Genomic DNA, 24438 nt, shown 5'->3' with positions numbered 1-24438 from the left:
AGGAAAGCTCCAACAAGACTGCAGTATTTAACTTCTCAAGGTTTGATCTCCAGCGTCACCACAGTGCTGCTGTATCCTCACACACTCAAGCAGGGAATCTTCCTCTCCATGCAAGCACTGTGCAGCATTCCTGTGATTTATGGATTGTCTCTAACATCAGAGCTCTGCCATGCATGTGTGCTACAGGGATAACTGGAAAAGAATTATATTTGCAGATAGTCCAGGTGGGGATCCAGGCTTGTACCACAGGGCTCCTCCCTGCAGAGCTGTGATGCTCAGTACACTGCACACGGGTTTGTTCCCAGATTTTAATATACATCACATTTACACAGCACTAGTAAAAATCTGTACACTTCACATTACAGTACGTACGAGCCACCAGCTGCTAGCTAACACCAGGACACTGATGAAGCCCAAGACAACTGCCCTAAAACAGGCAGGGGGGCTGCTCTTCCCCTCTAGGGGAGTTTCTTTGGGTTACACATTCTGACAAGACACTGCTTTCCAGAAGGGCAAGCGAAGGTGGTGAACCAGGTCCCAGAAATGGACCTGCAGCTTTTCTTCCTCCTCCAACAGCTGTTAAGAGCTGTCTGCTCACACTCCAGCTTCGGATGCCTGGGATTCTGCTGGGATTTTGTGTCTGCAGCATCATTTCTTCATCTTCATGTCTGCCTCGATGGCGCAGCGCCGCCCTCTGGTGCCTCCGTCCTGCTCACAAGGCAAACAAACAGAGTTACACAACCCCACGGGAACGTCCCTCCGGCAGGCAGGAGGGAAGGAGGGAGGGACAGAGGGAATTCTGTATCTGGCAACAACTTTTCATGCCTTCCCATCAGGAGAAAGGGAAGCAGTCCCTGCCAAGGCCTGCCTGCAGACCTACCTAAAGCTGGATCTGGCCACAGCAGGGTGCTGGGCTTGGCAGCATCTCTGCCCTGCTGGAGCCAGGGCACAGAGAGGCAACACCTCTGGCCCAGATGTAGATGCTTTTGGAGCCTGGACAGTGCAGGCTTCCCCCTAAGCAACAGATTCTAGCTTAAGGTGGGAAAAGGAAAACTGCTGACTAACCTACCTTATCAGCTGATCCCTATGGGAAGTGCTCCTCCAGCTGAGTGACCCTGGCACTAGCTCCCTAGTTCCTCCACACAGCTCCTTTCCACGAGCAGAAGGTGAGCTGAGAGCTTCCTCTGATCCTCTCTCTGGCTGATCTGCTGCCTCTCCTGGAGTACTCCTCTGTCTTTAGATACATGTGAGAGGTAAGCACAGCTCGCCATCTTCCTCCTCTCTCTCCTCACAGTAACTCAGAGACTTGGGGTTTCCCAGAGGGAATATTTTTCCAAACACTTCCAGATCACCACGGGCACAGAGCAAGATATTTCTGCAGAGTCTTATTTGCTTTCTGAACCAGGAACGGATAAAGGACACACAGCTGACTCCTCACTCTCCCAAGACCTTTTGTACTGCCTCGGACGTGTGGAAGGGGCAGCTGTATAAACATGAGAGATGTAGGAACTACAGGACTGCACCACTTGGGTTTGTCTTCCCACTTACATGGAAAGAAAGCAGGAGAGAAGTCATGGAAAAAAGCAAAAGCAGATGACAAAACAAAAACACTTGGAACCAGAAGAAAAGACAAGCCCCACCCGCTCACCCATTTTGAGAGTAAGGGACTGAGATTTCTCTTCTCAGCTCACAGTGGTGCAGCCCCCAAGTCAAACACACCCTGCTGCAGTGCTAAGGATGCTGTGACAGTGCAGTGATCACCCAGACAAGGAGCAGAGCACCTGGCAGCAGTACTGCAGAACCTGCTGGAGCCTTTCAATACTTACAAAGAGAGAGAGAAGGAAGGCAGGAGAGCCCATTGGGACACTGTCCTGTTAAAAGGCCAAACAGAAGGACTTATCAGGCATCAGCTACGGAAATGCACACACCACACAGAAGCACTGAGCCCACACATGAGCATAGAGGAACATGTGCCCCACTCCCCTTCCTGCAGGGCGTCAGTCTTATGCAGCAGGAACATAAAAACAGACAAAAAGAGGGATACTGCGAGAGCCAGAATGCCAGGAAAGGGATATTCCCTCCACAGCTACAGCAAGTTTTCCTGGTCTACCAAACAATTCCTGCTCACTAGAACTCAGCAGGCAGCCCCTGCTGTCACAGTGTTGCGTGCACCAGAGAGTACCTGAGATCACTTCATCAAGTTTGCATGTGTCTTTATAGAAGAAAAAACCACAAACCTTCATTGCTTAGATCAGTGTGGAATTCAAAGGTTCTCTGGTGTATTTTACACAGCAAACCAACCAGAGGTGACTGATTCTCTAGCTCTAAAAACCTGACTAGAAAGTGAAGGATATGGCAATTCCCTTCACCTTTCTGCCATACCATAGAATCACAGAATGTGTGGAGTCAGAGGGGAACCACAAGGATCACTGAGTCCAGCTCCCTGCCCTGCAGGCCCATCCCAAAGAGGCACACCATGTGCTTGAGAGTATTCACACCTCTTCCAATACTCTGCTCATTTTCCTACAGTTTTTATCACCTGCTTTTTAAAACCAGGTAATAGAAATATTTGGATTACAGAAAAAAACTCATGAGACCTGCCTCTGGCATGCTGTACAGTTCCAGAACTGAAATCTAATCAACAGACATTTAAAGAAAAGTTGTTCACATGAAGATGCTGGTGTGGGAACTTTTGCCTCCTTGGTGTGGGAACTTCATGCACTATCTTGGGATTCTTTAGAAGATCCCAAGTGCCCTTGCACAGGGTGCAGCATTCTCACCTTCTCCGAAGCATCCTGCTTGCGAGTGGAGTCTCGCCCCCGCAGGCTCTTTGCACTGATCCCTGACTCTGATGTTTGCATCATCAGTTGTGTGGCCAGAAATTGCTGCAAGGAAACCACACTCTCTTACGATTGTCAGGCAAAACAAGCTCAGTAAGTGCATGTCAGTTAACTATCACAGACCACAGGCTGGGAATGATTGGGTCACAGACAGTTTCAGTTCCTTGTGTGCTGCTCAGAATAAGTTCCCCAATTTACCTCAGAAGCCACAAGTCCTGAGGAACTACAAAACCCCAATTCAAATTCAACCCTGCCAGCTGGGACATTCTGCTTCAAAGGATATTTTAAATAGCATAAATTCACAGGGCAGTTTCATGTGCACTTTATAGCAACACAAACCAGCACAGCCACCCAGAGAAGCTGTCGCGTCCCCTGTCATTCACCGTTCCTGCTGCTCGTTTCTGTTCCTGAACCACACCCCAGGTTCTTGCTGGCCTAAGCATTTCCCTGAAGGAAATTACATTTGAAATTGGTCAGGGATGAACATATAAAAAATTTAGCTGTGTTACTATTAACTCGCCCACAATCTAGTTCAACACAAACACCTGAGCTACCATGAGAGAGAAGCAGGGAAGGACAGGACCCACTGCATCCAAACGCACTGGGAGGGAAACTGTGGTACAGCCACACCAGTCCTGCACTGGCCTCAGCTCTGTACTTTACCTGGATCTGCTCCAGGACATCTCTCTGCATCTCCACAGCCATGTGGTACACATCATGGTCAGAGCTGTTGTACATCACTGCATTCTGAAACATCAGCATAATATCGCGCTGGAACTCGGCTGTAGTTCGGATCAGCCCGTTCTCAATGTTCTTTTTGATGGTAGATAAATCCATTGGCCTGTGAAAGAAATGCAGGCAAAATTGCAACAGAAATGCTTAACTCTTTCCCATCTCCTTTGGAAACAGCCCTGGGTCTCTAACGTGTTTGGTTACAGTGTCTACTTTATTTAGCTAAACAGGTTCTCCCCCATGGGCTGTGCTACCCAGCACAAGGCCTGGGTCACAAGACCCAAGGTGTCCAGCAGTTACCTGGAATAGTAACAACAGCCTCAGAGATCTCTCAGGAGAGGCATCTGCCTTCTCCAGGCACCACTGACAAGAGAAACTAAGGAGCCACTGAGCTTGAACTGTTTACAAGAGATTTCAGCAGCTAGCAGGCGATTCTGGTAATTCTTCCAGAAAAGTCCACCATCTGGGACAGTAAAAAATACCGATTAAAGAACAGTTTCTAGGAATTCCAAAGGTTAAATCCTACTCTTGGCTAGAAACTGAGAGAAACAGATCAGTTTTACCTTATTGATAAAACAGTCTGTGTAAGTCAGGGTACTTCACTCAAAGTCAGGACTGTGCACAGACAGTGCCTGTTACTGATGATGACTGTTCTTGGGGAAACCTGCTGAATCTGTCAGAAAAAGAATACTTTTCCAAGTCTCCACAGCAGGCAAAACCAACATTGTTCCTGCCAGAAATTCCTACAAATATGCAAGCATACAGAGTTCTGATGACAGAAGGCTGCTGAGACTCACCTCTGCACGATGCTGTGGTAGCCTGGTGCTATGTCATCGGTTACAGGCTGTAAGAAGACATTGGCATACCTGCAGAGAAAAAGAGTCCACTCAGTGCCTGTCCTTGCTGGTAAATATTTGTTTCATGCTCTCCTGTTCATTTGTCTGTAACAATATGACTCATCATCTCCCAAGAGAGATAAGCCTCTGAGATGGGAGAGTGGAGACTTGTCTAGGATTAGTCACTTCTTTCTGCCAAGACATCAAACTCACCTGTGATTAGCTGCTGCTCTCCAAACCAGCATGATGGCTTTCTTCCAGATCTTCTGAGCCTGTATTGCTTCCTGGTCCTCACTGCACACTGAGCTGGGAAGAGAAGAACGTAATTCCTTCAGGAGTCTGACTGCTTCCTCAGAGCAGAAAACTCCTGGTTTGTTTTGTCCTTGACATGCCCGTGCTAATCCACGCCAAAGACAGAAGGAAAAAGTGGGAGCTGGTACCGGAGTGCTGTCTGCACACTTGCCCTTGTAAGCAAGAACCACACAAATCATCAACAAATTCTCCCTTAGGACCCACTCAGCAAGCCAGAAACAGGAATGCTGCAGTCCCTGTGTGCCCTGACACTCACAACTGCGAGGAGGCCGGGCTGCTGGGGATGGAGTCGGCGAGCGCGTGCGACTGCAAGGGCGCGTTGTGGACGCTGAAGCCGTCGTCGCTCTCGCTCACGGGGGGCTCGTTATCCATCTCTGAGAGATAGCCCTCCCCCTGGTCTTCTTCTTTGGGTTCCTCCAAACTGGCAGCCTCACTGGCACCGTCCTCATCATCCTCCTCACCCTGTCCATCCTGAAACAGAGAGTCCATCAGCTGGCTACAGCAGCCACTCAGCGCCTCCAAAGCAACAACGGTTCTGTGAGCAAAGTGACTTTCTTGTGAGGCTGCTGACAACTGTACAGGCACTTCCACAAAATCCCACTCTCTCCAGCCTGCCCTGCTTGTCCCACAGACCCAGAAGCACATACATAAACACCTTTACATTCTGAAGCCATCTCCCCTTCAGCTGCAGACTGCTCAAAGTGCAGAAAGCTCAATACAAGCTTTGCCTTCCAGCAGACAGCAGCAGCAAGATGTTGCTAATTAACTCAAGATGACTAAAACCAACAGGGAATTACCTTCATCTGACTCCTAAACAGGGCTTGGGCCTCCTCCTTCATTGATTCTGTGAAAGAAAGAAATGCAGAAAGATTGATTCTCCTGAGCAGCCTTTCCTACAAAAGCTCCTGCACCAACGCCTACTGTCCTGCAGTAATTACCACTGTTCCTACAGGTATCTTTTCTCCCTCCTCCCCAAAAAAACTGAACCAGATAACTAACAACTATCCAGCTAATAATGTTGCATGTAAAAGATTTCCTAGCTGAATTAAGTTACCTGACAGCTCAAATTTGTGCTGAACATCAGCCTGTGAGGAGTCTTCACTCACATTTGGGACTTGTGGAGGGGATGAATCATCATCAGGTGGGGTCTGGAGGGAAGAGAAATGCACAAATCTAGATGTTTGTGTCAGCTTACTTCAGTGAAGGTGTGGGCACATCTCACTCACCCTAACCTAACTCCAGGCAATGAGGTTCACTGGGCACCTTCCCAGCAGCAATTCTGCACATGGGTGGGGGGAGATACACAAAGGTACTGCCTAAAGCAGAGCTGCTCTGCACATCAGCAGCCTGACTCCCAGGAAAACAGTCAGTCACATTCATTGAAGGGTCACTTCAAGCCAGCACTCATCCTTCCTCTGAACTTTGCTCCTACCTGCCACAACTGCTCCTCTCTTTCCCCACACCAGTTCCAGGCAGCCTCTGTGACCACATACCTCTGTCTTCACTGGATTGAGCACAGCATCTTCTCCCTGGGATGACTCTATTTTGATTTCAGAAGTCTCTCCTGATGTTACAGCTGCTCTTTGATCTTCTTCTATTTCTTGGTTTCTAAGCTCTGGAGTTTCTGTCACTCTTGCAGTTGCTGGTATGGTTTCTTCAGGGCCCAGCTGACTCTGGTTCTGCTCTGCAAGTTCGGTCTTTATCTCTGACCCCAGCTCACTGATGCCCATCAGGTCTCGAATTCCCTTTGCCTCTGGCTCCTCACACTCCAGTCTCTCCTGCTTCACAGTCACAGACACTTGTGGCATCTGGGCCTGTTTCTCATGCTCCTGACGAATTGAATGTTCCCATGGGCCAGGAAGGGTCTGAGGGTCGTCGGTATCTTCGCAGAAAGAAGACAGAGCAGCTTCAACAACTGCTGCATCCAGGACTTCAGGGTGGTCGTCTACCTTTATTGTCAAAACAAACACAGCAGTGCAGGCCGGGGTCAGAAAGAGGGATTAAAGAAAAGTTCATGTTATTTGGTACTGAGACAATTGTGGAAATCCCAGTCTACTCCATTTACAAAGCTGCCTGTTTTCAGCCAGATTTCTATCACTCCCTGTGAGTGTTTCTCCTGAAGCCTCAGTTTCAGAAATATGGCACTCCTGGAAAGGATTCTGTGAGCAGTGCTCAGCTGTCTGCCAGAGACATGACCCAAACCCTACCCTCCAAGGAATAAAGACATTTCTTTTTGTATTCTGAAAGGGAGCACCAGTGTCAGAAAGGCAGCAGTGGTGTCCTTTCCTGTTCATCTGGAAAATGATGGTGAGAATGTGCATTCTGGGATAGTTATTTCTAGCTTGTTTAAGCTAAATTGGTGAACAGCTATAATTTGAGATTAACCCAACTGAATGTGGAGCAAAAGGGACTCTGCTTTTCCCATTTACCTTGTCCTCAATGATGGCTATAATATTTCCAACCGTATCAAAGTCCAGCTCTTCCCCCGTATAGGACACTGCAATATCCATTTTTTCAGCCAAATCCAGATCTTCCTTCCCATCCATACAGTGATCTTTGGAAGATCCTGCAGTGCTGCCAGCCCCAGAACCCAGGCACTCTTTCTTGATGGAATCAATGATCATTGATATTTCACTGCTGTCCATGGACACTGTCACAGTATGGGAATCAGACACTGCCTCCATGGAAACACAGGCTTCTGGCTGGCTCACTGCACAGGGATGAGAGGGACAGTCAGAGACCAAGCTGGAGAAGTCCCCACATAAACCAACGCTGCAGTGGGTAAGACCAAGCACCAACCACAGGTATCCCAGGCCCACTGACCCCACCACAGCTTAGAATAATAGAACACCAATACAGGCCTGCTTTCCCAAAGGAGAGCAAAGTGAGATTCCAACCCCTGAACAGCAAATCACCAGCACCCCACCCACACCCAGCAAACCCAGTTTAAAACCATCTCTTTGCTCCAAAACCCAGCCACAACCATCCTTTTTGGCCAGGACGGCGAGCCTGAGGCGACAAAAGCCCAGCTGAGAGCTCGCAGGGCGCTGATCCCACGGGAAGTTCTGCTTTCCAGCAGGACAACCCAGCCACAACCATCCTTTTTGGCCAGGACAGCGAGCCTGAGGCGACCAAGCCCAGCTGAGAGCTCGCAGGGCACTGATCCCACGGGAAGTTCTGCTTTCCAGCAGGACGTGACCTCTGAGTGCGTAGTCAGGAACGCACCTGTGGCTACGCTTTCTGCAGCTGCAGCTGGAGGCACAACGGCTGGTGCTGACAGCGTGGGCATCATGACAATAGTGGCCTGGGACACAGGCTCTACGGGGGGTGGCAGGAGCTTAGCTGGAGGCTCGCTGGCAACAGCGGAGAAGGAAGCAAGAGGTGAGGTGAACTGCGCAGGACCAGCTTCTAAAAGCCGGGAAAGCGTAGGAGCACCTAACAGAGAGTAGAAGGGAAAAGCACATGAGCAAGAAGCAGCCACCACTGAAGTCCACAAAGCCACCACTGGGCTCTTCGCTGTCTGGTGGCTTCTTCTGGGAAAAGACAGAGATACCTATAAAGAGTCCCAAAAGCTGTACAGAGAACCTGCACCAAAAAATGCACGACTCCGCTTGTGTGTGCAGTCTGAGGCAGAATCATGCAGCTACAGAACACTGCACTCACTGTGAGGGCTGGACAGACTAAGCCACACATGCACAGAGATGCCCTTCCAAAGGCTCATCCCAAAACAGTTATGGGAAATCTGCAAAACAGTGCTGAGAGAGCCACACAAGGTAAGCCAAGACAAACAGTTGTCACAGGAGCTGGGAGGGAGCAGAGGGGATTTCCTTGCAGGTTTTTCCTGGAGAATTCCTCTTACAGCAAAGGTTGCCATTCATCTTAGCTGTAACTTCCAGTCTGAATTTACTGAACTGTCTGGACCAAACTAACAGGTCTTAAAAATCCAGATGTGAACAAGGAAAGCAAGATTACTTGTATGGAATTTTATTGGGGATCAGATCTGGACCATTTTTCCCCCAACTCCCTGTGAACAAACCCTTTCTTTCTAAACTCAGATGCCTGGTATTAGCCAGTGCCAAGCCTAGAAAACCAGACTAGCATGGATCAGGACTGGATCAAACCAAATTCTTTCAGTCACTCTTTTAAGGATTAGGGTCTTCTTAAAAATTAGGGGTGAGATGAACAGGGAAATAGGAATACAACTGACAGAGAAGTCCCCAAACTAGCCAGGTAGACATCATCTTTCCCCCAGGAAAATCCACAGAACAGTCTGAAGGTACATCTTAAGGGAGAACTGTACAGGGAGAGGCCCGAGTTACCTGAAGCAGCTGGAGATGCAGGGACAGCACCAGGTGCTGACTGCATTTCCCCACTGTGCAGCACTGGAAGGACACTTCCTACCTCCAGCAGCACTCCAGAGCTGTTCATGTGACCAGAAGCCACTGCCATTTCGTTTTCACCAACCTGTCAAAGGAGGATGAGACTCAAGTTCCTGGAGATACCACCACACCAGTGATTCTCTGCCAGATGTGCACCTCCATGAACAGGACCAGCATCTGGTGTCCCAGCATTTCTTCTGTAGTTTTTGTTCAGGCTAGTCCCTGCCTGAGGCCCCTCACACAAGTGCAGAACAGTGTGAAACTGTTGCTGTTCTTCAGCTGTAACACAGCTGCAGTGCTGCCTTCCTTTGTGGTGAGGCCAAGTGCATAATTTGCTCTCTCACAGTTCTGTTCCAGGACCTCACAATCCTTTACACATATGAGTCTCTATAGACCCTGAGATGGCACAGAAATATCCTTCATTTTGAGTTGAGAGAAGCAGAAGTACCAAGATGAAAAGTAACTTGATCAAGGTCACACAGTGAACCTACAATGGACCTTGAAACAGATGAAACCAGTCCTGCTCCTATAAAGAAAACTCAGCCTTCCACAGCCATTACCTTTCCCTGCTCCACTTTATGTTACATCCTGCAAACACAAAATCCATGCAACATTTACCTGAGCTAACAAATAGAAAAAACCCTAAATCTGACTACTATGAAGAAAAAAGTCAACAGCAACACACCTACTCCACCACACAAGCACTAACCCAGGGAATATGTGTCACAGGCAGGCTGATGGCTGCTGTTTTCAGACTGGGCTCTGAACAGTGTCAGCATCTCCTAAGACTTCCCAAGTCACTAACACCACAAGTGGGTTCTCATCACAGTGATTCTAGTAGCTGTCTACAATTAGGAGAAAACTGAAGCACTTCTGTACAGGTCATAAATGCCATCCAAGGATTCCCTACTCTTGTACACACTAAAAATATTGAAACACAACTTCCTGACAAGGTGTAAAGAATTGTGAGCCCAGTGTAGGAATCACCAGGAACACCATGGAGGCTGATGGGGATGATGCTGACTGACAGGTTCCCTTCCCTGAGGAGAACTCTTTCCTCTAGCAAACCCTGCAACTCCAACTCCTTGTGACTGAGGGGACAGCCAGTCCTACGTGCTGCACGAGCCCTGCAGTCCTGCTGGGAAAGGGGCTCACCTCTGCAGCTCACAGGGGTATTTATACCTCTCAGATTATCACTTCTGCTGGGACTCTCACAAAACTGCACATTTTTAAAAATTCTTTGCAGATCCCCCTTTTTCAGTGGGAAAGCCTGGAGCAAATTGTTTGTGTGCTTGCATATATGAGCAGAGAGCTCCATACCAGCCTGGGGCTTGTGGGCAGGAGACTGCCCTTCTTCAGCAGCTCTGAGAGCAGAGGGGAAGGAGGCGGAGTTGCTTTTTGTCCTAGCATCTTTTTCTGGGGTGAATCATCAGTGACTGGGGTCATGGGGGCATCCAGGGGAGCAGAGCCTGGAGGGGTGTCAGGGATTCCAATGAAGGAGGCAACTGGGGTGCTGGGCAATGTCCCTGGCGTGACCTGAGAAAGAGAAAAACCACACTGTTCAAAGGCACACTCCACCACACGGACCAGCCCCACTTGCTGCTTCCCCCAAGAGCATTGATCCAGCACACCACAGACACCTACTCCATTCACTCGCTGCCCCTACTCCAGGCATGTGCTTTCACCCTTTCCCTGCCCTGCAGAGCCACTTCCCAGGCACTCACAGCCTGCCTGGCCAGCCCACTGATGCCCCTACACAGCCTTTGATCCAGGATCACCACAGACAGGGAAGAGGACACGGATCTCCAGCAGCACTGCCACCAACCACACTACAGCACCTGGAGTCTGCAAAGCAAGGCAAGGGCTTCTCCCCAGGCCCCTTCTCTGAGATGGATGCAGAGCCCCACGTCCCAAGCTGGGCTTGCTCTCCTGCCCAGAGCAGGATCCTTACCCCTGGACTGGGCTCGTCCCCGGCGGGCTGGGCCAGGTCTCCGAGGGAATAATCCCCGCCCGGGGAGGTGGAGCCTGCAGGAGAACGAACCATCACCCCCGTGAGCCTTCGAGGTGGGTTCTTAATGGCCTGGCGAGCTGGAAGAGAACAGAAGCTGCAGTGAGATTCTGTGACTCCATCGTGCACGGTCCCCAAGAGTTACCTTTGACTTTATCCTGAAGAATTTTAAGAGAACAATTTATGTTATAGGAATTTCTCACACCCCACTAGGCTCAGTTCCTCAAAATACTGACTTTGGGTAATGGACTTCAGCTGCAGGTTTCTCTAGCAGCTGGGGACTCACCACCTCCCACCACCAAATTCAATGCCCCAAGAGTTATGAAGAACTAAACATTTAGAATAAAAGTTTCTTCCTCTTATCTTCAGTGTCCAGGGGAAACTAAAGGTGTGGAAAGCCTGACATTCTAACACAGAGCTCCTTACAAACCCTGCTTTCCCTTGGATACTCCTTTCCTAAAGATTTTATTCCTTTTTCAGAAGCCTCTGCCTTTTACCCTGTCACAAATACAGTGCTGGAAAGAGAATACAGCCTCACCCTCCAACTCTAGAGTTAAGGAATTTCTCCTGCAGGTCTTAACAAGACTTCAGTATTTTCTAAGTGTTCTTATGAATATATGCATGGGTCTGAGGAAAATGAAGGCACCTCATTTCCAGCTTACCCTGATAAGCAGCATCTGTAGCCTTCCTCTTGACTTCTGCCTCCTCCTCTTCCATTTTTTTCTTTCTGTACACAGAACAAAAACCTCCTGTCACAGGGTGTCTCAGTTCCCCTTAATTCCCCCTTCAAAATGTGTTTTACTGACGCCCACCCTGTTATCTCCAGACAACATCAAACCACTCCTGTGGACTCAGGCTCAACTCCCCCAGGGTGAGCAGCAGAGCCAGAGAACGACACAGTGGGCAGGAAATTTCACTTCCAGATGATTGTCAGAATGGAGGCAGCAAACATGGTTCTGCAAGCCATGGCCAAGCTCTTTACTGAGCAACTCCAAAGGATGTTCCACACCAGCTGCTATCCCCCCCAGCCCAAGCTGTCCCCCCTCAGAGACCAAAGCATCTGCCCAGCTGCCCCACTTCTCTTAACCCAAACTATGTGGAGCAAGAGATGCTGGACAAACAGAGTGTCAGGAAGCTACAATCTCAGAAGAAATAATGAAATAACCCACATCATAATCTCATTGCACAGCTCCTCCAGTCTGTTATCCATGTGTCCAGCCTGGATCAGCTCTGCATCCTTCTTGAGTTGCCTGTAATCATAAAATCTTTTTACATTTTGATCACTGAACTGGACACCTTAAGCAGCATTTTCACCCCAATCACCATCCCACTTGGACTACTTTTTGAGGACAGGACTCTCAGGTGTGCAACATTTTAAAACCTCTGTCATGTACCTGTATTTTTCCTGTGTCTCTTTAATAATTTTCTTCAACTCCTCAACCCGCTCTGCAGTCAGTTTCCTCACAATAACATCTTCCACTGTCTCCACAACTTCTCCCTTCTCACCACGTTTTCTTCTACAGAATAAGAGGAAAGAAAAACTCAGACACAAACCACAAGAAAACTCAGTTCCTCTTCCATAAATGACATGCTCATGCCAAAAAAAAAAAAAAATCAACTTCCTCCAATTGCATTAAGTCATGTTGGACAGCACAATGTTCAGACAATCTCATCAGCAAAGTTTTGCTACTTCACCCAGTGTTAAAGTCTTCAGGAACAGATCAAAGATGCAAGTCCACCAAAAATTCTCAACCTGAAAATAATCTTTCCACTTCGAGAGAGAATTCTTTTCTCCCCAAGAAGAAACATCTATTTTTTCTTCACTAACTCTACTAAGCCCTTTAATTTTGCAACTCTAGTGCTGAAGATCATTTAAAAACAAATCAGTCACACACAAATATTACTTTTAAACCCCACCTTTAAGTTAATACTGTGTGAAGTCCCCAAAGAAAATGCCTGGAATTAGGAGCAGTAAATAACTCATATCACAGAGCTGTAGTGACAACACTGGTAAGAAAACTGTTAAGAAACCACTGCAATATAGTGACAAATACAAATTATCTCCCTTCTCAGTCCTTCTCTTTTCTACCCCTATTCTGAATGACAAATTTATGTGTAAAGGTTCTGATCAGTAAGGCTAACATGCAGTGTTTTATTCCAGCCAAATAAATATTATCTTTCCCATGTCACAAACCCTGACCCCACTGCCCCACAACAGCTACTGCATCTGAATTTTCTCATTCTGAAATGCTCCTTTTGGGAAGAAAGTAATTTAACAGTGACAAGGACTTTGCTGTAAGAGCCCACGAGTCCCCCCCAGCTGCTGCAGCTGTGCTGGGTCAGACTTTGTACTCACTTCGGGGTCTCCGTGGTCTCCAAGAGCTCTGAGTACTGAGATGCACAGTGCTGAGAAGAAACAAAGGAAGTCAGAGGATGGTTTGCTTGCCCAAACAGCAGGGCACACCAAAACACATGGACATCCACAAATTCCCAAGGCAAGGAATTTCACAGCTTAATCACATGCCTGGTGAAGGAACTCTTCAGTTAGCCTGACTTAGTAACTGTGTACTGGATAAAGCATGGAACAATTAATCCTAAATTCATCCTCAATATGGCTTTTCCAACTGTGCAGAGATTTGGTGTCCAAGAGTCAAATGTCAGTGTCTTACCTTTTGGGAAAACCAGTCAGGTGGGCGTCCTGGCTCTGCAAAAGGTTTGATGGCTCTGCTGACTGAGACCCTGTGGGAGGGAAATGGCAAGTCACCACCAACTTACCTTCTCCCCCAATCAACATGCAGAGAAAAGATGAAAACCTCTCTTTACATCATTGAATAGCCCTGCTAAACATGATAAACTCACCAAGGAGTTTTACCAGTCACAAAAATATCTACCTGCTTCTAATGAACAGTAATTTCACTCCTTTGCTTTAAAAAGCAAGTTTCTTGCATCTGGTTACGTGATTACATTCCCACAAAACCCTTACTTTAGTGAGGAATAAAATACAGTAAAACAGAGCCATGGGCTCAGTGCATAGGAATCTGTTACCAAAAAATCTCTGTTGTCCACAACTCACCTCATCTAGTTATGAACACAGAATCACAGAATGGGTTGGGAAGGACCTTAAAGATCATCTTGCTCCAACGCCCTGCCATGGGCAGGGACATCTTCCACTATCCCAGGCTGCTCCAAGCCCTGTCCAACCTGCCCATGGACACTTCCAGGGATGGGCAGTCACAGCTCCTCTGGACAAGCCTTTGCAGTGCCTCACTGTAAAGAACTTTTTCCTAATCTCCAACCTTACCCTCCGTGAGTCTGAGCCATTCCCCCTCATCCTGACACTCCACATCCTTGCCCAAACTCCCTCTTGGGCTCTCATGGCTCTTTATTTTGATGCACACACCTCTACTTTCACACAGCAGTTATGAAGGCAACAAAGCGCCTGTCCAGGTGCACCTTCAGCACCTCTTACAGCGCGTTTCGCTCCCAGCGGAGGCAGCGCGGCGCCAGCCCCGGCGCTGAGCACACGCCGCCCGCCTTCCCCGCTCCCGTACCAGTTCTGGTCGCCGCTGCGCATGACGGAGGAGGCCAGGCAGAGCTTCTCGCGGATGGACCAGGGCTCGGTGGGGCCGGCGCTCAGCAGCTTGTGCTCTGCGGGACAGGGCAGGAGTGTGCGGGGGCAGCGCCCGGCCGCGCCGGGACTCGAACCCGCGGCGCCGCGGCTGGCCCCGCCCCTCCCGGACTCTTCGGCCCCGCCCCTCCCCGGATCCATTGGCCCCGCCCCGCCCCGCGGCCCCGTCGGCTCTTTCCGGGAGGGTCCTCCGGAACCGCTCCGTTCTCCTCGGGCCATTCCCCTGCCCCTTCTCCTCCCCAGCCCCGCCGCCGCTCGCTCCCCGCCGCGTCTCCCGCCCATCCTCGCACTCACTCCCCGGCCCCGCCGCCATCTTCCCCGCCCGGCCCGGAGGGCGGCAGGGGCGGCACCGCGCGCAAAGCCCGCCGGGAGGCGGCCGAGCGCTGCCACGCCCCCTTCGCCGTGTGCGCGCGCGCGCGGGCGGCCCGTTGCCCGGGCCCCGCCCACTCCGTCCAAAGAGCGGGCGCTGATTGGTCGAAGGACGCTCATGCCGTGCTCCCATTGGCGGAGCGGGCGGGCGGCGAGGTTTGAAACGCCGAGCGAGGGGCGGCGTGAGGCGCAGTGGGGCCGGAGCGGTGAGAGGGGCGGCCGGCGGTGTCCGTGGGTCTCTGCGCGTGCGGCCAGACCCGCGTGGTGCTGGGCTCTGTGTGTGTGTGGGGGCGGCTCGGGGGTGTCCTGTGTGGTGGTTGGTGTGTGCGTTAGGTCTGTTCGGTACCGTGTGTTAAAGGGGTGCCTGGGTGCATGTCGCCTGTATGGTGTCCGTACGTCCAGGAGCGGGGTTTGGAGTGCAGGGTCGTGTTTGTGTGTGCACGGGCTGTGTCCGGGGTCCTGGGGGTTTCCCCGTGCGCAGGATGGGGGTGTATGTGTGTATTTGCAAGCAGCGTGTGTGTGCAGGGAGGGCTCCGCGCGTGGATCCAGCCTGTGCGGCCGGATGGATGTGCAGGGGGTTGCTGTAACATCACCCTGTCCTGTGCCCCTTTTTCCCCAGGAGCCGTGTGAGGCACCATGGCACAAGCACTCGCCTCCCCGGGGCTGTTTTCTGACGAGGAGGCTGCAGCCTCCCCCGTGCTCGAGTCCACAGCAGCGGGCTTTGGGGCTGACCTGCGCAAGGACCTGCTGCCGGAGTTCTCTGCCATCTCCCCAAACCTCGAGGGCTCTCAGGTCAGGTTGGAGCTCTTCTGTCACAAACAGGGCAGCGTTTTCACTCGTGGCTGCTGTTCTCTGTACCAAGGTGGTGAGATGCAGAAGTAACAGAGACCCTTCAGAAGAGGCAGCAACAAAATGCTGCATTTGTGGGGAGCAGTTCCAGGAAGAGCAGTGGGCAGCAAGTGCCTCTTGGGGTGATGCTTGGTTTTCGTGTTAGGCCTTTGGCTTGTTGGTCTGATCCATTAGATAAACAAACAACAAAAATGCTGGTGTGTTTGGAAATGCCTAAGGAAGCCTGGCAGTGTTGGTGATTTTGGGAGCAGAGAAATTCCTCAGCACTAGCAGCATAACCAACATGTGTGTTTCATATTGTGGTTCCTGCTAAGTGTTCCCATGGGGGTTGTGTGCTGCCTCTCTGGCTGCCATATTTAACTTGTGCTGATTCTTGCAGGCTGTAGCTGAAGACAATAATGGAAAACTAAAGGTTTACCTCAGAGTTCGACCTCTGAAATCTACAGAAGTAGAAAAGGGGGAAGACCAGGTGAGACACTGAATGAAGCAGAGTCTGAGCTGGCTGTGTGCCTGCTGGGAGATGCTGTCTGTCCTCCTGTAAGCCACTGCAGTGATGGATTTTATGTGTTCTTTAGGGCTGTGTCTGTATTGAGAACTCCGAAACCCTTATTCTAAAAGCTCCAAAGAATTCCTTCACCATGCGGAGCACGGAGCGAGGAGTGGGACAAGCAGTGCACAGATTCTCCTTCACCCGGGTAGGTGGCTGGGACAAACGACCCATCTGGAAGTGATTTGAGCTTCAACCAGCCCTGCAGCTTGAAAAGCAGCCTTATTCACATCCACTGACCCCAGGGCACTGCCTGAACTCTGCAGTCTCATACAATCAGGTTACTTCAGGTTTTAGTTGCTGTTTTATTAATTTTTTTTTCTTTCTAAGCTGTTTCTGACAACTCTTTTTTTGGCAGCAAATGTCAAACTCCTGTTCATGAGGCTGTAAATGGACTAGGGGCTGCAGTGATGTGTTATTGGATTAAACAAATGAGCAGTTTGTTTTTGTAGGGAGCTGGAATTGCTGGTGGGTCTCTTGCCCATGGCTAGTGCAGGGAACAAAGGACCATGTAATATCACTTGAGCAACCATCAGCAAAGGATGGGAAAGATCTACATGAAGCCGTTTTTCCTGTGTCTTGTTTGCAGATTTTTGGACCAGAGGTGGGGCAGAAATTGTTCTTTGATGAGACAATGAAGCAGGTGGTAAAGGATGTGCTGAGTGGGCAGAACTGTCTGGTTTACACCTATGGCATCACCAATTCAGGGAAGACTCACACCATTCAGGGTAAGGAAAGCACCAGGTGTTGTGGGGCCTCTTGAAGGAATTGTTTTCTGTCTTCTGCCTCTGAATCCTCAGCTTTGCTGCTGTTCTTGCTGCAGGCACTGCCCAAGATGGGGGGATTCTGCCTCGCTCCTTGGCAACCATCTTCAACAGCGTGGGGGACCGGCTGTACCAGGCCATGGACCTGAAGCCTGCCCTCTCCAACGAGGTGACCTGGCTGGACAGCAGGCAGGTGCGCCAGGAGGAGACCAAGAAGCAGATGATGCTGCAGAGGGGGCTCTGGGAGGTAAGCTCTGGGGGTTCAGTAGCAAGAGGACAGGGGGGGTGTCACGCTGCCTGCATGCTCCTGTTCCCTGTTTCCTTCAAGGAGGAGCTGCTGATACCACTGAAGAGGAGTCACAGTGCTGAATCTCAGCTCCAGGCCACCACCAGTGGCAGTTTTGACAGTGGAGTTGCTGGTCTGTCTTCATCCAGCCAGCTCACCAACCGTTCAGACCTCAGCCAGACAGAAGGTATTTCTGGAAGCCTGTTATGTACTACCTTCTTCTCTCTGCTGCAGGATGGGGGAAGAAAAGGGTGATTGCTGTTTGGATGCTGTGTTGTGGGTAAGGGAGCAAAGGTGCTGTAGCCTCAGATTTTCCCTTTGAAAGATGCCACATCAGAAGAACTCTATGCATATATTTTGCCAATATCAGAAGAATTCAGCACTCCATAATAACCAAGCCTTGTGCAATGAAAAATTGCTTGACATTCACTCCATTCAAGGAATGTGGTTATTGAGTAGCTGATTGCTGTGAGATGGGGATTGCTGGGAAGCAGGATGCCAAAGTGACAGACTGCACTAAGCACTTGTGCTTTATCAAAGCCAGGAACTACCAGCTACTTAGGTATCCAGAAGCATAGAGTGATTGAGATAAGAAAGACTAAAACTTCAGTTGTGCTGGAAGGAGTTAATATTTGAAATATCTTGTAATTCTGGAATCAAAATTGAGTATACAAAAGTCCTTACACAGAGCAGGTGATACTGTTTACTAAAGGAAACTTTAGGCTCTCTCACTGGAGACAGGCATTAGAATAGATACAAATGGGAGGAAGTAAGTAAAAAGGTTTGTGTCTGGAGTGGTTTTGCTTGCTGAAGGAAGTATCTTGTTCTAGAGCTAAACCATTCTGGTTGGACTCACCAAAAGCTGCAGTCATTATTTGTTTTTCTTCCTTTTTTTCCTCAGAACTGGGCCCTTGCTGGGCTGACTTGGATCGCATTTCACTCCCCAGCACAGGAGATGTGCAGTTCTCCATCTGGGTCTCTTTCTTTGAGATCTACAACGAGTTAATCTATGACTTGTTAGAACCAGCTCTACCCGGGCAGAACCGCAAGCGGCAAACGCTGCGGCTCTGCGAGGACCAGACTGGCAACCCCTATGTGAAAGGTAGGTTTGCCTGCAGCAGAGGTTTGGTGGCCTGCTGGGAAGGCTTTAGCACTGAGTGGGTGGGTGGCTTAGCAGGGATGTGCTGGACAGCCCCACAGAGAGCTCTGATGTCAGGATTACAGGATCGTCAAGTTTTGTTGATGTCAGGGACAGCAATGGTGAAGTTGGGGCTGAGATAAGTTTTCTGCCAGTCTCCCAACTGCTGTGCCCAATGCATGCTTGCTTTCCAGACCTGAACTGGATTAATGTCCGGGATGCTGATGAGGCCTGGAAGCTCCTGAAACTGGGTCGGAAAAACCAGAGTTTTGCGAGCACCCACATGAACCAGAACTCCAGTCGCAGGTCTGAAGGGAGAGGGATTGTTTAGGCAGAAATATAATTCTGAGGGGCTTTTAAAGTTCACTTTTTTTTTTAATATTTGCATGTTTCTTTACAGTCACAGTGTGTTCTCCATTCGGATTCTGCACTTGCAAAGAGGTAGCAGTGAAGTTGTTCCCAAAATCAGCGAGTAAGTTTCATGTTTTTTAGGATTTGGGTGTAATCTCAACTTTCTTGTCTCTTTGGTTGAGGGCCTGGGGTATGGGAAGTATCTTTATGATGGTGCTGTTGAAAGTACTTGGAAGGAATAAATGCTCCCAATGTTAAGTCTTGGGACTGACAAGAGTTTGAGGAGTACTGCAAGGTACAACTTGAAGTAGTTCTCAGGTTTTTTGAGTGAAGGTAAATTACCCTTGCAGCAGGGCTGATTTGAGTGCTGCTGGTGCCTGCTCCTGGGATGTATTTATCTGGAAAGTGGCTGTTCTGAGGACTGGCAGAGGATCTCTGAAGTTGACACTTCAAAGCTCATTTTGCTGTTACTTTGTGTAACATCTATACTTAAGGCAGGCCCTTCCATCCATCAACAGCCCAGGCACCCCAAAAGAATGGTCTGTGCCTTTATGGGGAAGCTGGGACGGTGACTGCAGGGTGTCTGAAGTGTAAACCTGCTATGGCAGGACAAACCCTGTAAGTGATGTGAATGTCACTGTGTTTCCCTCAGGCTATCCCTGTGTGACCTGGCGGGCTCCGAGCGCTGCAAGGACCAGAGAAGCGGGGAGCGAATGAAGGAAGCCAACAACATCAACACCTCCCTGCACACCCTGGGCCGCTGCATCGCCGCCCTCCGCCAGAACCAGCAGGCCAGGTGAGCATCCACACCTCCACAGGGAGGGTGTGGGGTTTGTTTTTTTTTTGCTTTCCCAGCTCACTGCTGTCTCTCCCACAGGACAAAGCAGGCGGTGGTTCCGTTCCGGGACAGCAAACTGACCCGTGTGTTCCAGGCATTCTTCACCGGGCGCGGGCGCTCCTGCATGATTGTCAACATCAACCAGTGTGCTTCCACCTATGATGAGACTCTGTATGTAGCCAAGTTCTCAGCCATTGCCAGCCAGGTGAGTAACACACACCAGGATCGTGGCATGGTCAGGGTAGCTTGGGTTTCTCTTCCTTCTGTGGGACTTGACCTCTTCCCACCACAAGGAGAGGGGGCATGCTTGTACATCATCCTTATGCTTCCCTGGTGGTTATTGCCTCCAGAGTATTTCCAGATTCTACTAAACTGAAATGGCTGACAGGTTGCAGAGAGGGGCTGGCTGTGTTTAAAGACTACACAACTTCCAGGCTTTGCAGATTGATAATGGTGGTCTTTCCCCCTTCAGCTTGTTCAGGCACCTCCCACAAAGGTGGGACTTCCATCCTTAAAATCCATCATCAAAGAACACAGCAGGCGAATCAGCCAGGGTCCAGAGGCAGAGCCAGAGGAAAATGTGGAATCAGAAGAAGACACTGAGGATGAGGCAGATGTCTCTATGTATGAGAGGAAGGTGGGTTGTGATTTGTTTTACAGCCTTTATGTGGTTGCAAGGTCAAGAACATGACTGTTAGCTTTGGCCTGGGGAGCTGGGATTGGAGCTCAGAGAGAGCCAAGAGAGATGACACAGAACCTCAGAAGGATATAGGACCCAGGAAGCTGGGAATCCTTGACAAAAACATTCTGCACTTGGTCTAAATCTGACACTCATGCTGAATTTGAAAACACTTTGTCATCTGTGGCACTAATAGCGCAGGTGCAGACCTGTAATTCCTTCTCTGCGAGGGAATTCTAGAAAACATGCAGAACAGGAATCTAAATGGGGAAAAATAATCAAACTTCCTAGATAAAGCAGGCAGTGGGGATAGCTGAAAGCTCAAGAAGAAATCATATCCCTACGGAGACTCAAGCTGTCGTATGTCAAGGTAGCAAACCCTGGCAACTTTTCTTTCCAAGTGACTAAACCCTTACATCTGGATCACTGCATCCTGCAGCCATGGCATCACTTAGTTTACTCCAGGTCTTAGCTCTGTTGTGCAGGGTGGGCAGCAGAGCTGTGTCCCTCTTGCAGGACCTGCTGCGCGCGGTCGAGGCTGCACGGGAGCTGCTGGTGCAGGAGCGGCAGAAGAAGCTGCAGCTGGAGATGCGCCTGCGCGAGGAGATCTGCAACGAGATGCTGGAGCACATACAACAGAAGGAGCAGTGGTGGAGGTACAGCCTGTGCTGGTCTCCCTGCCTGTGCTCAGGATGAGCTGCAGTACCCAGAACTGCCAGATCCTGACATGGAATTGGTTGTTCTCTTTGTAGCCAGCACGTGGATGCTCAGAGAGAGCAGCTGGAGGAACTGTATGAGGGTAAAATGGCCATCCTGAAGGAGTTACTGACTGACCACTACCAGGAGGAGATGCAGGTTTGTTCAGGGCAATGCAATGACATCAGGAAAGCAGCAGTGGGTTGGGAGGGGACTCTGGGTACTTGATTCCAGGAAGATCTTTAGGCAAAGTGAAAAGAAAGATTTTGCTCTCTGAGGTATTTTTGGTGATATTATTATTTCATCTCTTGATCCACAATTTTTGCTTCTTGTCTCCTACTTTATGTAGCCCACGAGGCTTCCTAATTTTGAACAGTCAATCTGGAAGCTAATGTACAACCATCCTGACTTGTCCATTTGTTCAACACGATTCTCTCCCTCCTTTACTCTTTCCACTAGTGGCTTGATTTGGGTTATTCAGATTCACACAAGTTGTGTGAATTTCTCTTCTTGCTCTCAGTTGTGATGATGGTATGCACCTGTCCATATTTTCATGCCTAAAGCATTTGAGTGACCTCTGGGACTTCTTGCAGAATGCTCTGAAGATGCCAACTCCCAAAACAATCCCTCTTCTTTAGAGCCTGTAAAAATGTGGTTTAGGCTCCCAGGAAGTGGGTTTGCTGTACTTAAAAGTAACCTTAAAGGCTGGGTTCAATGTGTGAAGTGTAGGATTGAGAAATTCTCCAGGAATAAAGACACAGAACGTTTCAGACGAGTTGTGCTACAAAAATCTTGTTGACTTTCTGAACAAACTTCCTTTCTCAGGAGCGTGATGTGGAGATTTCGGAGCTCAAAGCTGCTCTGAAGGAGACCAAACAAAAACTGGAGAGCCTGGATGCCAAGCAAAAGGACTCAGAGCAGAGTGTACGTCGATCCAAGCGAGCGGCCACCTCGTCTGCTCTGCAGCAGGAGCTGGCAGACACCAAAGACAGGCTGGAGCAGTGTCAAAAGGAGTTGAATTCCACAAATGCAGGTACAGCAGCAATGCTGCACTGGTTCTGAACCGTGCTGAGAGATCCCTGTGCAGGGTTAGAGAGACCTCCTTCAGGGTACAGTGGATCTAAACACCCTCAAAACATTATTTGATTTGTAGGTGACAGGAATAATGTGCTGGATGAACAGTTTCACTTCATTTTCACAGGAAAATGGACTTTAGGACAGGATAATCTTTCCATTCAAATTCTTAAGCCCCTTTGTCTAAGTGAATGGGAGAAGCCTGGAATGTTTGTGCCTTTCTGCACAAACTCAAAAGTTCTTTCCAGCTTGCCTGTGGCAGCTTGTCTCAAGGGAAGTCCTGAATTTCAGGAACACTGAAAGCTGATGAATGTCCAGTTGCTCACTACTCTTTGTCTGTTCCTAGAGTTGCACAAGTACCAGAAATTAGTGGAGCCACCTCCCTCTGCCAAACCCATTACTATGGATGTGGACAGGAAGCTGGAGGATGGACAGAAGGTAACTCCAGTTCTGTGTTACAGAAAAGAACATTTGCAGGGCAAAGTGGTTGCCAGCTTAAACAGAGTTTGGGGCTGCTGTTTCCAGGTATTCAAACAAATGAAATGGGTTTGTTGAAATTACTGGAGTTGTTGAAGGTGGTGGTATTTGTGGTCACTACATGGGACCCTCCCTCATTGCTGCATGTCTGAATTACCTTGGAGGGGCTTTGTTTGCAGAGCAGTGCCAAGAACAGCTGTTGCATTAAACCCCTCTCTTCCAGAACGTCAGATTGCTGCGTTCAGAGTTACAAAAGATTGGGGAGTCTCTCCAGTCTGCAGAGCGGGCGTGCTGCCACAGCACAGGGGCAGGGAAGCTGCGAGAAGCCCTGGGCAAGTGTGATGACATCCTGGCCAGACAGGTGATGTGTCTGCTTTGCTGTGGGTTGCATGGGGGAGAGGGGTCTAGTCTGTGTGCTTTGCCATAATCAGAGCAACCAAAGTTCTTGCTACTGCAAATAAAAATTATTTATTTGCTTTGCATGGGGGAGAGGGGTCTAGTCTGTGTGCTTTGCCATAATCAGAGCAACCAAAGTTCTTGCTACTGCTGCAAATAAAAAAATATTTATTTGCTAGTACATATTTTGTGAAGGGAGCTTTATGGCTGATTTTTTGTCAATGGCTGAGTTAGTTGTGTATTTAACTCTCCACGGGAGACCCAAATTGTTCCTGTTCAGTTAACTGCACTTAAAGTAGGAGAATTCAGAGTTCTTATTTCCTTATCCACTCCATCACAGTTGCTATGGCAGCGTATTTGCAGCAGGATGGAGTCAGCTTTGTCCCACCCTTACTGTTCCTCTGTGTTACTGAGCTGCTACACTGTTGACAGTAGAAGCTTTTATGCATGGTCTTATTTAGCAGAAGAGTTAGTGAGTTTTGGCTAAAGGCAGTTTATTCTCCCCAGTTCACAGTAACCAGGGAGTTAAGGCAACTTCTCATTGTACCTGATGGGAGCCTACAAGAAAGCTGGAGAGGGACTTTTTGTAAGAGCAGAGAATGACAAGACAAAGGGGACTAGCTTCACACTGAGGTTTAGATTAGATATTAGGAAAAAAATTCTTTACTCTGAGGAAGCTGAAGCACTGAAAACACATTTCCTAGAAAAGCTGTGGCTGCTCTATCCCTAGAAGTGTTTTAAGGCCAGGTTCAGTGGGGCTTGGAGCAAGTTGGTCCAGTAAAAGCTGTCGCTGTCCACAACAGAGAACAAGAGGACCTTTAAGGTCTGTTCCAACTCAGAATGGGCTTTTCTTTCTATGATTCGATATTTTTATATTTTTTTCTTTAAACGTATCTTGCCTTGCCTTGCTCAGGACCAGACCCTGGCAGAGCTGCAGAACAACATGATGCTGGTGAAGCTGGACCTGCGCAAGAAGGCAGCCTGCATTGCTGAGCAGTACCACACGGTGCAGAGGCTGCAGGCGCCGCCAACGTCCGCCCTCAAGAAACGCTTCTGTGCCAACAGGGAAAACCTGCAGCCCAACCAGCCCCCTGGCAAAAAGCCCTTCCTGCACAACATCCTGACACGTTCAGCCACCCGTCCTGCGGCTCCCAGAGGCTGGCAACTTCGTTCAGTTGCTCTATGACTTTTCAAAAGGAGGTCCCTGCCCCGCTATTACTGGAAGAGGTGGCAAATCCA

General features: G+C 49.3%; 2 protein-coding genes across 6 annotated transcripts; one reads left to right on the top strand and one right to left on the bottom strand.

Annotated features, from left to right (window-relative positions):
- Positions 1-294: 294 nt before the first annotated feature.
- Positions 295-15103, bottom strand: BRD8 (bromodomain containing 8). 5 transcript variants are annotated; one of them, XR_005952134.1, is made up of 23 exons: positions 15030-15103; positions 14659-14755; positions 13777-13846; positions 13464-13513; positions 12502-12624; positions 12277-12357; positions 11770-11834; positions 11051-11187; positions 10420-10635; positions 9040-9184; positions 7946-8155; positions 7150-7430; positions 6214-6669; positions 5775-5868; positions 5518-5564; positions 4977-5191; positions 4622-4714; positions 4370-4438; positions 3504-3681; positions 2781-2885; positions 1827-1871; positions 1070-1234; positions 295-708 (listed from the first exon to the last, which is right to left on the bottom strand). XR_005952134.1 is itself a non-coding variant. In XM_041397750.1 (22 exons), exons 1-22 carry the CDS (start codon positions 15046-15048, stop codon positions 649-651), a joined length of 2856 nt encoding a protein of 951 aa, XP_041253684.1. In that variant the 5' UTR covers positions 15049-15103; the 3' UTR covers positions 295-648. The 5 variants fall into 5 exon arrangements, 4 of the variants coding, with proteins under 4 accessions (XP_041253684.1, XP_041253682.1, XP_041253685.1 ...); XM_041397750.1 differs by lacking the exon at positions 1070-1234; XM_041397748.1 differs by lacking the exon at positions 295-708 and having other exon boundaries at positions 1093-1483.
- A 628-nt stretch (positions 15104-15731) lies between these two features.
- KIF20A (kinesin family member 20A) lies at positions 15732-24426 on the top strand. The gene is made up of 18 exons (XM_041397951.1): positions 15732-15896; positions 16333-16422; positions 16529-16648; positions 17090-17228; positions 17324-17511; positions 17593-17737; positions 18452-18652; positions 18883-18994; positions 19089-19160; positions 19692-19835; positions 19917-20082; positions 20350-20514; positions 21073-21212; positions 21309-21411; positions 22078-22285; positions 22673-22764; positions 23027-23164; positions 24113-24426. The coding sequence occupies exons 1-18, from the start codon at positions 15741-15743 to the stop codon at positions 24383-24385; spliced, it is 2652 nt and encodes an 883-aa protein (XP_041253885.1). The 5' UTR covers positions 15732-15740; the 3' UTR covers positions 24386-24426.
- The last annotated feature ends 12 nt before the right edge of the window (positions 24427-24438 follow it).

This window comes from Onychostruthus taczanowskii, unplaced genomic scaffold (assembly GCF_017590055.1).
Source record: "Onychostruthus taczanowskii isolate IOZ18803 unplaced genomic scaffold, ASM1759005v1 scaffold14, whole genome shotgun sequence".
NCBI classification, from domain to species: Eukaryota; Metazoa; Chordata; class Aves; order Passeriformes; family Passeridae; genus Onychostruthus; species Onychostruthus taczanowskii.
The sequence above is the reverse complement of the archived record's forward strand: the minus strand, read 5'-3'. Positions and strand labels throughout refer to the sequence as shown.